This window comes from Macrosteles quadrilineatus, unplaced genomic scaffold, assembly GCF_028750875.1.
Source record: "Macrosteles quadrilineatus isolate MER2022 unplaced genomic scaffold, UCM_ALF_1.0 Scaffold_2__2_contigs__length_208266976, whole genome shotgun sequence".
In the NCBI taxonomy this organism is placed as follows: Eukaryota; Metazoa; Arthropoda; class Insecta; order Hemiptera; family Cicadellidae; genus Macrosteles; species Macrosteles quadrilineatus.
Window position 1 is genome coordinate 45853242 of NW_026542595.1, and position 15160 is coordinate 45868401.

Below are 15160 nucleotides of genomic sequence, written 5' to 3' on the forward strand. Positions count from 1 at the left end.
TTATTTGGATTTGAAACGATTTAGGGCGCCATTTTGTTATTAGCTGGCCGATTTTGGTTTTCTTTATGTCAATTTGTACGTTTCGTCAAGACCTGTAAAATGATACCAAACGCGACTATACTTGTTATTTGAAAAATTTGAGCTACCCTCTACCCCCACTACCCCTAAGGGCAAAATTTTCAAAATTGACCATAATTATTGTAGCCCCTTATAGCTAAGAAGGTTGCCACAAACATATTTCAAATATCTCAAATGGTTGAAAAGTTAAGGGGGGATGCAAGTTACTTTTCAGCCACCCTGTATTTTATTGCGAATTACAGTTTACACATGTATAAAACAAATAACACATTTGTTTGATACCTAAAAGCTGTTCCTGCAATTCACAAAAATGTCATTGTAAACTCTAGTTTGCTTCTGACAAGACATTGTTTGAAAACTAATAAAACTAATATCTATGACAAAGTGAAGCTATCTTCGCTAAGACTATTAAATCAATGTTGACAAGACTACGTATCAATATGGTAATAAATACTCTAAATATAGTACATAACATTTTGTAGGATTTCATCAAACACTACATAACTTATCTTTTGTTCTTTGCATTGAACATCACATACTTTTTCTCATGTTTGTGAGTTTTTTTGTCTTTGATTGGGACCCGTTTAGAAGTAAACAATCCTGAAAGACAAAACTAATGTATTTGTAGTTGTTTTAGCGAATTTCCCTATTAAGTAGCTATCATGGTAAGATAGCTACATCACACTAGCTAACACAGCACATACATCATCACTACATCATCACAGCTACACAACACATCATCACTACATCATCACTAGGTCTCATGGTAAGACCTAGGCTTGGGACCGATTTACTTTTTATTTTAATTTTTATGTCCCTAGAGGCCAAAAACACCATTCGTTCAAATTTTTTTTATATATATAAATATATATATGCGTCTCTGTGGGGGTGTGTGTGTGTGTGACCGTTCGGACGATAACTTGAGTATTTTTTGTCCGATTTTGATAAAATTTGGTTTGAAGGTGTAAGGTGGGATAAGCTTGAATGAGTTCGCAAACCAGCATGATCGGACCATGGGAACGGGGTTTAACAGTGGGTTTTATGGGGTAAAAATGGGGTTTTTACGATTAAAACACAACATTTATCAATTTTTCTCCAGAAATTTTGAAAGAGCTTAAGAAACAAATAATTTAGTATATCAAAGTGTTTTGTATGGTGAATGGTTTTGGAGAAGATTCTAAAATTTAATTTAATTTAAAAAGAAAATTTTTAATTTAAAATTCCTATGTTATTCTTATGGATATTTTGTTAAATGTTGTAGTTAGCTTCTTTATGGATATATTTTGATCAAACTTACCGGATTTATTTATTTCATACTAAGCTATTGATATTTTAATAAAAAAACACACTTTATTAGTTTCCCTGTAGCAGCTAACCTAGGTACTCTTTAAACATAAATGTTAATTTTATAGATTAATTGAAAATCAATCCAGGCAAATGGAAATTCGCTTAGTTGGCAGGTTTGCTGCAGCGGGGGTATTATGTCACACCTTTACATCATAGGTACTAGCCTGGAACCTGTTTACACATTACTTCAGGCTAGTCCTATTGGGTTGCGAAATTATAACATGGATAAAATCTATTGGTGATTGGCGGGATTTGAACCCGGGATCTTGGGCTTCGAAGTCACGAGCTCTACCTTACTCCCCAAAGTGTATTGTAGTAAAATGAGCCTTAATTTAACGGAGTAATACTTAATTAGAGACTACAATGGTACGTACCTTTTAAACCTTTGTATATTTATTTTACTTAACATTATAATTTGTACATCAAAAGTAATAAAAATCAAATATCCGTTAAAGACAAGGACTAATGAGAAATTATTCCGTCCAAGTGGAAGCAGATAAGAGAGTTCTAAAGTTGTTCGCAGACAAGTTTTGATTTGTCAAAGTTTCCTCAAAATATCCAATAAACATTACACGCTTTTGTTAACGACAAACATTTGATTGGCTTACTAGCTTAACCCTTTTTACATAGAGAAATAGTTAAACATAATCTTGAGTTAATCAGGGTACAATTAACATAAAATTTAAACGGACATATCCCCTGAATATAACTTGTTATCGTAATTTTAAACACATATAGATAGTTTTAAATAAGTAACATTACCAATCAACATTCAGACACTAGTTTAGAGGAAAACAAAATGATTGTGGAATTTGTTTAAAACCGTTTCAACTATCAACTAAAAGATAAAAAAAGAACTGTAAGTATCATTTTGATATACATTTTTACAGAGAGTGAATGAATATGATGTATAAAATACTGGTAACCACTTTCATTTTCAAAATGTAGCTAGTTGCTATAGTCGTGCAATGCAACGGTGTCATTATGCAAAGGAGACAATATTAGTTCTTTGAAAATGCATTAATAATGTTTTCACAACCACCATTTTAAAAACGCAATTTAGAAACTAAAATGAACTGAATTATATAGCATGATAATTGCACGTTTTCGTTACCTCAGCCTAAGAACACTTATTTCGACTAGCTAGTATGCTATAAGAGTGCAAACAATAATTGTATATAGACATATATGATTTTATGTTATAAAATACACTTACTAATAAGTGTATTTAATTTAATAAAAAATACTGGAAGTCAATTGTTAGGTAAAACTTACAACTAAAAGGGTACTGAGGGGTAGGCTATGCAAAACTCGTTGACTACAAATAACCCAAATGTTTTGATTATGATAAAGCCTCTTTACCTAACGCTTAATTAGTATATTTTACATTGAGCAAAAAGGAGGAAACAATCTAATATTCACTAGCTTTAGTTTATGAAGCACAGCCTTGTTGTTAATTACTACACAAATTTCATTAATATTAAAATTTTATAGACAAATAACTTGCAACGGCTGGTTTAATTTAGAAATTCTTATAGCAAAGAGTCACTTTCCCCGTTCCATAAAACAAAAGTTAACTGCAAACCACTCGGTTTTGAAATATTGCCTATGGTTGTGCAACACACACACACACAGACAGACAGACAGATGCCACCTCTTCTTAATAGTAAGATAGATAGATTTACAACAATTCTCTCAAGTGAATATATTATTTTTCATATCAACGCACTCATAAACTTATGGTGCAATTAACATTTTTCCTGTAATCTTAATGAGTTAGGATGTTATCGACCAAGAAAATGAGAAGATTACTTTAAATCCCACAAAATAAATCATTTTTATCAGTGAGTTTAATCAGATGGGCGCTGACTGAAGCAGAAGCGATTTAGTGTCTTGACAAGATCTTTCACTTAAAAATAGCTGCTTTTCATTTTATATTACAAATGGTTTGACCAGATGACTTCTCACACCATTCCTTAAAAATAAATACATTTAGCGTAAAAATGTAATTCAATTTTTATCATGGCAATCAACGTGGTTTCACATAATGCATTTTTGTTATGTCTACCAATTAACAAACTTGGTATTTTCTAAAAAAGCAACAGTTTTAAAATAGCCGTTTGATGCCATACCCTGTCGAAAATACAATCATCAACATACATCTGAATTCTTTCTAAATAACTACATATAACAATAACACAGTGTAAAGAAAATGCACGTTTTTTATCATTATCTCAATCAACATTTTAACCTCTTAACAAACGTCAACAGCTAGTTTCAAACACTTAGTTCATAAATGTGTGTTAAAACATTAACGAGAAGTTTTGTCCATTCAAAAGGTAAAGAGTTTCAAGACATAGGAATTACTTGCAGTAAATTCGATGGGAAATGTTGATGATTTGAAGCAAATCTATTTAAGTAAGGGGAAGATGTTTCAACGAGGTAAACGAATTTTCATTTATTCAAATACAATTAAGTATATATTTTTAAAGTAGAAGGCTTATAAGGCTATACCTAATTTACTCAGTTTGTAATTGCTAAATTTTGATTGATTACAATTGTATATAAATAAAAATTGCCTTAGCAGTAAAAACTACAAATGCTAAAATAAAAAAATCAGTAACGATCTTCATGGTTGTAGATTTTCGTACATTCACAAATACTAACTTAAAAATACTCGTTTAATATTATTTTAAAGGACCATTTTAGCTTAAAAATCTTCTGGTTTCAGTTAAACTTGGAACAAGCCTCTAAGCCATTACTTAATTTTATCAAATATTAATTTTACAATCGACTGTTGACTTTTAATTCAATATTTTCTTATTAGGATAATCTAACACTTCGATATGATCGATAGATACAGAATATATTCGAAATAATTTGTACACAAGCGGGATGGAAGGGTGTGATGCAACGTCTCACAGCATCCATCACTGTTCGATGAATACTGGCGGAATATTGAATAACTCAGCAGTGAGGAAATAAAGATGGATGACGCTCATATTACTGCCATTATGTAAATACGAGACATTTAATAAAAATGGCGAAAGACGAATACTGTCTGGCAGGAGAGCGGTTCTGACATTACTGGCGTCCCAATAATACTTAAACATGCTCTCCTAATTGTTGCTTTGTTGTTTGCAAATAGCATTATTTAATCATTGTTACATCGGAAATGACAATTGCCAAATCTAATCTTATACATACTTTAAATTATTTGCGTAACATTTAAGACTTGATATTTCGTCCAACCCTATTGTTTCTTGCTTGTTAAATACTGTTTATTGATAGTTCCGTATTGATGGTAACAATAGTTACCCAATAAACAATAATTTGAGACTAATAATTTTATACAGTTATACTTTTTTCTAACTGTCAATAAGTGATTGATATTTCGCAACTGCACCAACAATACCCACAGTTTCAGTGCTCGCACCTCAGATGAACAACTTGATCCGATTCCCAACTAAATCGTCATATACTGATAACAGACGGTTCTAGGAGCCTTTTTAGGTCTCCGTGCAAACAATAAACGAAATCCGGAAAGTCAAATACAAGAATTATTTACCAAAAAACTCATGTCCTTCAAAACCCACTTATAAAATATTAATAATGCTTTCAATGAGTCCAATCGTGCGGAATCGTCTATCTAATAGTTCTAAACCGATATTTCGTGCACAATATGGTAACTTAATAGATATCTGGATACATGGAGCCTGCAATTAATACTTTATTTCATCAAAAAAAATATCGCATTGCTCTCTTTTCAGGAAGAGTGTATGTTTCTTTCAAAAACAAAATGGTCATAATATTATACAATAGGGCCTGCGTGCAAAGGTCACACTTCTCAAATTTCATTTTGTAGCAGAATGTCCAATTTTAAAAAACATTAGATTTAAATGGTTGGGTAGACATTTCTTGGCTCAAGCTGAGTTTATTTCATATTTAAATGGGGAGGATTAGAGTTTTTTCTGTAAATTTTTAAGGGAGGCTTGGTTTTATAGATGGGATTTAATCCAAGAATTTAATTTTTAATACGACTCTCTGCTGCATATACCATAGTTAGACGTTACTTATTTAATTGTTTTTTCCTTGTATATATATATATATATATATATATATATAAAAATGTTTTTGTAAATGAAGTTAAAAGTGTATAAATGATTGTTTTTTTTAATCTTTTATATTACTGTACAGTTGGAATTGTTTTTTTGTTAGGAGAAGGTATGTATGTTGCCAACCAAACAGACGGTCAACATTGACCATTGTTTAATAAGTGTTAGGTTTTTATTTTAGCAGTACTTATGTATTTTATTGTATGTGCAAGTTAGTGTTGTATATGTTGTACATATGGAGGTAGACTATATTATGTAATTTGTACAACAAAGCACTTTTTCATTTCACACTTCTCAAATTGGAATAGGGCTCTTAGATCGAAATTGAGGCTGAAATCCAAATGACTGAAGTTTCTAACTGACTCAATCTTTCTTGTTGGCCGACGGGGCAGTTGATCGGCTAACCATTCTATATCCTGAAAACCTGTTATATTATAATTATATCAAAGTAGATTTAAACTGATTAAACACAGCCTGACGATGGAAACATAGTTTCTGAAAGCGCTTGTGGATTAAAATAATTTATTATATATTGGCCTTGTTGAACTTTTAAATTTAATTATACATTTCACCATATTTTTTATGTTTCTTTCACATCAATTCTTTAAGATCGTTAAGATTGTTAATTTCCATTACAAAAGTGAGTTTGTAATGGACTTTTGCTCTTAGTATAGGAATGTATCATACATTTGTCTATGATCATACACACATGCATGTAAGTATTTTTTCTCATGCTTACGATTGAAGGGAAGTTATCGTAATCATAGTGATGTATTGTAGATTGACCTACAACGTAAATTATTTACTACGGCGGGATACGGCCAGTTAAGACTGTTTGATCAGACCTGTTTGGTGGCGACCTTGTCTTTGTCGCTGTAGACCAAATAGACCGGCAGCTGGATCCTCTGCAAGTCGTACTGTGGTGGCTGCGTAGAACCGTACATTTGCCTGTTGCCTCTGGAGCCGTAGTCGAACTGTTGGAACCGTTCTGCACAGGGTTCCCAAAAAAGGAACCTTATTATATGCCTATCCGTAAGTCGTAAAGTTTTTTTTAAGTTTTTTTGTGTTAAAGACTTTCTGCAAAGAGGTTTTCTAAATTCTAATCGGCTTTTTTAAATATATTGGAGTTTTATGAGGAAAATGCATATTACAATTACCTCAGAACCACCAAATTTCCAATTTTAAATAAGTAAGCTTTTTACGTATTTTAGTTGTCAGAAACTATATGAGTACACAATGACGAAACAAGGTAATTGATAAAGTAATATTAAATATTAATTGATATAAGTCATATTAAACGAATAGATAAATATATACTTAAAATTAGAAAATTACTGCTAGTGATAGTACTGTACTGTAGAGCTGTTTGGTAGTGCTGCAGTATAGAAAGTAATGAACTAAATTTTTTACAAAAATAGTCAATTGTTAAAAAAACGTACATTAAGTTTGGAAAATTAGCCTACAAACATAGCCTGTTCTTTTTCTTGGTAAAGCTAAAAAATTGCTAAATTTGGCTAAATTCTTCTCACTAAATTTGTTACATTGGTATGATATTTATTTGTAGGGGTTAAAATTACTGCCATGCTAACTCATCTAAACATTTCACACATTAACGGTAATCATTGGAGATATTAGCCACTATTTGCCTAATAATCTAATATACATACTTGCACAAGCAATTTGGATGAAATGAAGAATCACTTTAACTGAGATTCCGGCTGGAGAATAAGGGATCATTTTGAATGCAGCGTCCTACAGCGAAATATAGGAATAGATTGATATGTAAAACTTAGAGTGACTTAAAATCATATGCAAATTTATGATAGGATAGTCAAGAACCTATCCTATCATAGTTTTTAGCTAATATGAGAATATTAGCTAAGACTTAACGAAAACTTCAAAACGAAAAAGTCCAACAAGACTAAAATGGCGTGTTTTGAATTTGAAAAATGCACAACTAATCAATGGTAATTTATTTTTGCAATTACTAATTTTATTAATTATTAATTATCTATCTATATATTAATAGGCAAGCATGTTTCTTTAAAACCTTTTTTCTCAGCTTGTGTGCATCGTGGGGTAAATCTACGCATACCGTTAGAAAGCTATTTTCCTGTAGGTGTGCAGAATCCCTTTATAAATTTAAATAGGCTCAAAGATAAGCACAAAAAATGAGTTTACAAATTTGAAAAAATTAACATGGATCTTATGCGTTGCCATGCTGGTGACGAAATAACAACGAAATATAAACAGAAAATCAAAACAAAATGGAAGAAACTCCAATCACATGTTTTATTTACAGTGTGGGGTGAAAATAGAGAAGTGAGTACATTACATATTTTTGGTCGAGTTTCGACCACTGGACGACCTCTCGTTAATTTTATTATCTGATTTCATTGTGAAATCAGATGTTCAGATGTTCATTTGAACCCTTATGACTTATATTCAAACGATCAACACCATACATAAATAATATAAATTCTTTTTTTTTTTTTTTTTAGGGAGAGGTGGGAAAATGCATTTATGCACACAGGTTGCTAGCCTGTAGTGTGGGACTCCAACGGGCTTAAGGCCCAGAGACTACCCACTAAAAACCTCCTCTACTCTTCGGACACTAGCCTGGGAACACTTGTCACACTTCATCAGAACTAGGCCGAGTTTGCCTACGCCCGAGGGGCTTACGCCGTGTCTAGCCGTTTATTTCTTATCAAATCTAGACTATGTTCCGATCTAGATCATTCTTTTTAGCTTGAAGGACATTCCGGACAAAGTGCGACCAGCAGTCCCAGTTGTCCTCACCCTTCAGCAAGGTCTCACAGATCGATTCAATCGACAGCACCCCAAGATGTTGAATGGCCTCCTGGCGAAGCATATCCCATTGTGGACAGCGGAAAAAAGTGTGTTCCGCGTCGTCGGGAATGCATGGGCAGTAAATGCAGTCAGGTGAATTCGTTTTGGCCATCAAGTGCAGGTACGACTGAAAATAGCCGTGACCTGACAAGAACTGCGTGAGGTAATAGTCAACCTCACCGTGCCGCCGTTCTACCCACGGTTGGACCTGCCTGATGAGTCTGGCAGTCCAACGTCCTCGAGTCTCCCTTTCCCAGCTTTCTTGCCACATCTGAAAAGTGCGGGAGCGCTCTTCTGTTCTTGCAGCGTCCTTTCCGATATAGCCTTGTCTCTGGTAGATTGCCTTCCTCTCCGCTGCCAAGAGTTTGACTGGGATAACTCCAGCGATCACCAAAACGGCCGGTTCGGACACCGTACGGTACGCGGAAGCGACCCTGAGTGCCGCCTGACGCTGCACTCGTGCGAGCCTCAACCTATACGCCTCCTTGTTAAGCGCGTCTGCCCACACCTCAGAGCCGTAGAGAAGCACGGACTGGACTGCAGACATCAGTAGTCTTCTACGGCTGGACCGGGGACCACCGACATTGGCCATAAGCCTACTAAGAGCAGCGACACTCCTATCAGCCTTGTCCGCCGTACGGAAGATCTGGTCCCTCCCGCTCAACTTGTTGTCCACCATGACACCAAGGTACTTGGCGGTTCGCGTGGTTTGGACAACTACGTTCCCAACTCGTAGCGGAACGATGGTTTCAATCCGTTTTTTCGTGGGGATGACGATCTCTGTCTTGCTCAGAGCGAGTGTCAGATCATGATCAGTCATCCAGGCGTTTACAACGCGCATGACTTGGTTCAGTTTCAGTTGGGCTAGCTCAACGTTGCGTGCAGCAATGAGGGCTGCGACGTCATCGGCGTACCCAACTAAAACGGTCTCCTCTGGCATCTCAGATCTCAGAAGGCTGTCGTAGGCAGCGTTCCACAAATCTGGGCCGAGTATCGAACCTTGCGCGGCACCGGAAGTAACATCCATCGTCCGCGAACCATCTTTAGTTTCGTAATTAAGAGTTCTGCAGCGCAGGTAGTCCTCGATCAGCCTCAACAGATATGCTGGTACGCGGAAGCTGTTCCTCAACGCGCTCAACATATCGACCCATCTCGCCGAGTTAAAAGCATTCTTGACATCTAGCGTAACAAGAAGCACGATACGGCGAGAGTAATGATTGAAGCTCTCGGCACGCTCTACCGCTCTGTGTACCTCGGATATCGCGTCGATTGTTGACCGACCCTTTCTGAAACCGTACTGACGAGGAGACAAATCTCCGGCAGCTTCCACGGCAGACGTCAGGTGGCAGCGGATCAGTTTCTCGAAGAGTTTTCCGGCCACATCCAACATACAGAGGGGTCTGTAAGACGACGGCATATTCGGGTCACCTATCCTCTTGCTGATTAGCACAAGCCTAGCCCTTTTCCAAGGAGTTGGGAAAACCCCTTCGCACAGGCATGTGTTGTACATTCTCAGCAGTAAGAGGGGATTAACTGAGAATACCTTCTTGAGAGCCTCACTGGGAATACCATCAGGACCAGGTGCTTTTCTATTTTTCAGGGAGAGGACAGATGATTCCAGCTCTTTAATGCTAAAGAGTGGAATGTCCCCTACCTCGCCATAGTCGAAAAAAGGCCGCCGAGGATGAGACGGAAAGAGGGCGGTGACGATCCTGTCCATGGTGGTGCCCTCTATGACGGAAGGTGGTGATCGGGCGCCGAGTTTCTGGGTTACAACCTTGTAGCCCAGTCCCCAAGGATCAGAGTCAACATCCTCCTGAAGCCTCCTCCAACAGCTAACCTTGCTCCTGATGATAGCCCGACGAAGAGCTTTCTTCGCAGCCCTATAAGCCGCTGACTTAGCCTCGAAATCCGGGAATCTTCTGGCCCTCATAGCGGCACGTCTGGCTTTCAGACAAGCTTTCCGAAGGTTCGAGTTCGAGATCTCTAAAGTCCACCAGTACACAGCTTATATAATATAAATTCATTATGAACAACCCATTTATAAAAGTAAAGATGATTCGCATCCGGCATTTTATGTAAAGTATGATTCAAAGGGAAACAAATGTCAACTAGGATTTAGGTGAAAAAAGTCTCGGCGTATCGATAAACATTTCAGAAGCTCTACAAAAGTTACATCTTATAATTCTTGAAGTTCATGTAAAGTTAATACTTTGTATAGGTACTTGTATTTTATTTCTTAATCAACCTTGTTGTTTAGCTTGTAACATGGCTGAAAATTGTACTTTTTCGTCATTGCATCTTAGGATAGGTTAGGTTAGGCTAGGTTATGAGACTTACGACTTCCATCTCCTCTTTTTGGAAGCGATTCATCTTATCAACAAATCTTTCACAGGTAAATCTGAATTTACCACTGCACAAACGGCTGAGAATGGAAGATGTTGTATCTCCATAGGACATAACTTCACACTTCTTTAGTGTCCATAAAGTTTTCTACAAAAAAAAATAGATAAAATAATATTGAGAAAATGAATGTAATAGGTATCAACAAAAATAGTTAACTGTTTTATCGAAAAATTGTTTTTACTAAAAATACTATATTTCTAGGTTATAATTGAGGTACAGTATACAAAGACCTTAGTATAAAAATGAACCACCGAAAACCAGCCCGCCCTTCCATCTAAATGGGGACTTGCAAATCTTATTTATCTTAAGTCATTTGTACTAACCGAATAGTAGGAACATTTTACTTGGCATCCTTATGAGTAGTAATTTTTATTTTTTTATCAACTTCTGATATGATTTAACCACATTAAGTTAATAAAACTCATTAACAGGTCAAATTTCAACAAGAACTTACCCTAACACATCTTTCTGTAAAAGTTAAAAATTATATATTATGGGTTTCCTTCATCGTATGCCACTATGCCAGGGACTGGTTTTATGATAATAATACTGTACCCCACTGTATGCCACCATGCCAGGAACTGGTTCTATGATAATAATACTATACTCCACTGTATGCCACCATGCCAGGAACTAGTTCTATGATAATAATACTGTACTCCACTGTATGCCACCATGCCAGGAACTAGTTCTATGATAATAATACTGTACCTACGGAAATACCCCGCTACTCGTTCAGTGTAAACAAGTAAATATGCAATCGATTATGTGATTGAGTGTATATAGAAGTGACGTGGAAAATATTTGTCACTGTTAAATTAAACATTGAACAACGTCATTAATTTTTGTATTTATTGTTTTTTTAATCACCTATGATTTTCTTAAATGTTAATATTCTTTTGATGGAGAGACCTATTTGTGAATAAGAGTTTGGGATCCATTGAGTAATCTAAAAATATAGTTGACTTCTTTGCTTCCTTAAGTTCAACTAAACCATGCAATATAAGCTGTGGAGCCAGAGAAATATTTTACCAAAATGGATGAGGATAAAGGTAGGCTTCTAGCTACTAAACCAACAATAGACTTACAAACAAAGCATAGATTGTTGTACGAGAAAAATCGTTCTTGAGAAGCCGCATATTGGAGGGGCGCGCCACGGGGTCTACCGCCACCATGACTGACACCTTGTTCTGGTACTGGGGCAGAGAGGAGGCGAGCACCCAGAACATGGTCGTACCCATGGAGAACCCCAGGTAGATCAGTTGATTATGTTGTGTATGGGTCAACACGTAGTCTATCGTTGCAGGCAGATCCTTTGTACCCATTTCGTGCAACCTGATCGTCATCAACGGTTATCATTTAAATGAAAAATTTAACTTTGAATACCTAGCCTATATAAAATGTCCTACAAATGTTTTAATTTTTTTTGTTCTCTAACTCGCTTATCTCTGTACTACCTTTTATATACTTGCACACTTCAAACTAAATCTTCTTTGTCAATCACTGTATCCTCCCCTTTGTACACCTATAAAGCCGTTTGTTATCTGAAACACGTGTAATACACAGTGGAATAGGGACAAACGAGATTTAAGAACGAAACCTCTATTCATTTGCATTATCATTTGAAACCAGAATATTATAATTTAGCCATTGAAGATTGGGTAATCTTCTTCAAGGTTAGAGCCACGCATGGCAGCAAATCTCCAAATGACCACGTGGATAACATTGAATACCTTTGGTAAAATCTCGTTTCAGGATCCATAAAATAAAATGTTAAAATAATATTTTTGACAGTGAAAAACACTGATACCGCAAATATTTTATGTAAAAATATTACACAATATATCTTAAAATTGTAAGATATGCTTACGTGAAATTCCAGAAAGCTGGTGAATCAGGTGAGATGGTCTCGTGTTGGCGAGAGTACAGGTTGCCGCGGTAGTTGGTCAACCACACGTCAAATCCTTGGTCCACCAGAGAGTACGCTGCAGGCATGACAATGACTCATACATCAAACCTACTCGGCTATTGGTTTAAATACTGAGGAATCGTACACTATCGAATGGTAAAATCTATTTATAAACTGTTGGCGAAACTCATTAGGGTGCTTATAGAATTTGTTGAGACGTCGTCACTGGCTGATATGAAGTTTTAAATTTGGTTTAAGATTGAGAGGAAATTAAAAAAAAGAATTATGGGGTATATAATTCAAGCTATACAGTAATTCGAGTAAATAAACTCATATACAAAAAGTTACTATTTATTCTGTAAGAATATTATGAGGGTGGTTTGAAAATTTATAAATGTATCGAAATAGCTCCAGTCACAGCCAAGCAAGCTTGTTTGAATCTAACACAAGCGGTGTATATTTTACTTCTCTGACTAGTATTTGTCTACCCCTGTGCTACGATAAGTCTCATCGTAGAAGCCGATAACGCTATAAGGGATAACCGACACGTCCGTTTTATTTTCTCTCTCTTTATCAAGACCAATCATAATACAGCAGAACAAATCTACTAGCATTGTATTTAGGGGTTCAAAGAGCACTGCGCTGGATTCAGATTTGAAATAACTCACTTGTTTATAAATAGAACTCGTTGAATATCTTGATTTTTGATCAGCCCTCGTACTAATGTTATTTCTACGGATTGGGGAGTTCACCTATTTAAGGACCGTAGATATATTTGCATTACCAATTCCCTTCCCCTTAGCAAGGTTGGAAGCGGATGACTGTAGCATCCCCTCAACCAGCACCACAGGTTCTGCGTGTGTTTGTTCTCGGCTACGCCCCAACAGCCTGTGTGTCGTCAACATGTAGCCATCAGAGGTGTGTATCGTGTGGGCCTCCATGTCGTAGCCGAACTCTCTCACAACGTCTCCCTGTCACGGGGCCAAACACTCCAATAAGTAACTCTTCTCTTAGTAGTCTTGCTGCACACGAGAGAAATGTTTACTCGAGTTAAGTTTCACGAGTGCAGCAAAGGCAGTTTTCACTCGTGTTACACATGTTTACTGTCAAAATTGTAGCGTCTGCAGCAATTAATATGTTTACATGGGAGGAAGTTGTTACTATTAGCTAAAATAATAAGCTTAAACTACTATGCTTCACCTGCATTTATTCACTTATTTATTCGAACAGACATCTCCATTTTACATCCATACAAATCAAATCAGTACAAAACTAAGGATGGCTTATATTGTAACATTTAACAAGAACAAAAAAGAAAAGAGTTTTTAAAGAATGAGATAAGTACATGTATAAATAAAAGTAAACTTAGTTTTAGCGAATTTCCCTTTAGGGAAGAAGCTATTACCGTAGGTGGCACGGGAAGACCTAGACCCGGGACCGATTTACTTTTTCATTTTGATGTCCCCAGAGGCCAAAAACACCATTCGTTCAAATTTGTATATATGTATGTATATACATATATAGACTTTTATATATATATATATATACGTCCGTGAACGCGATAACTTGAGTATAGAGAGACTTATATATATATATATATATATATATATATATAGACTTATATATATACGTCCGTGAACGCGATAACTTGAGTATTTTTTTCCGATTTTGATGAAATTTGGTTTAAAGGTGTAAAGCGGGATAAACTTGAATGAGTTCGCGAACCAGCACGATCCGACCATGGGAACGGGGCATTACGGGGAATTTTATGGGGTAAAAATTGGTTTTTCTCACTTTTGACCCTCAAAACACAAAATTTCCCGATTTCTCTTTAGACCTCTTTAAAGAGCTTAAAAAAACAAATAATTTAGTATATAAAAGTAGTTTTGTTTGATTATTAGTAACGGAGAAAATTAAAAAAATTGTAAATTTAAAATTCCCATGTTATTCTTATGGAGAATATTGTAAAATGTTGTAGTTTGCTTGTTTATGGATATATTTTGATCAAACTTGGCAAATTTATTTATTTTGTACTAAGCTATCAATATTTTACTCAAAAACACACTTTATTAGTTTCCTTGTAGCAGCAAACCTAGGTACTCGTTAAACCTAATGTTATTAAAATATATTTAACTGAAAATCAATTCAGACAAATGGAAATTCGCTTAGTCGGCAGGTTTGCTGCGGCGGGGGTATATTATAATACTTCAGGTAATATTGAATGATTTAACAGTCATTACAACAATACAAAGTGAAACAAAATACAAAATACCGTATTATTTACTAGTCTATTGTACACCTAGTATATTGATGTGGTGGATAGTCAACGTCTAAGCTAGGTTACTAATCAATATCTTAAGCAGCTTTAAGTACATACTATAGGTCTGATATCCGAACGTATCGCACATGTAGGCGCGAACACTGATATCACTGCTAGAGTCAGCACCAGAGCCAT

At 35.8% G+C, this 15160-nt stretch overlaps 1 protein-coding gene across 1 annotated transcript in view; it reads right to left on the minus strand.

Moving 5' to 3' along the window:
- LOC128984134 (lipase 3-like) overlaps positions 1-15160 on the minus strand; it is a 38188-nt gene extending 23028 nt beyond the window's left edge. Inside the window, exons 1-8 of the mRNA XM_054403421.1 lie at positions 15083-15160; positions 13490-13676; positions 12667-12781; positions 11885-12131; positions 10731-10883; positions 7208-7292; positions 6386-6528; positions 5830-5956 (exon numbers count right to left, since the gene is read on the minus strand). Coding sequence (XP_054259396.1) covers positions 5830-5956; positions 6386-6528; positions 7208-7292; positions 10731-10883; positions 11885-12131; positions 12667-12781; positions 13490-13676; positions 15083-15160 — 1135 coding nt within the window. The remainder of the gene's footprint in view (positions 1-5829; positions 5957-6385; positions 6529-7207; positions 7293-10730; positions 10884-11884; positions 12132-12666; positions 12782-13489; positions 13677-15082) is intronic.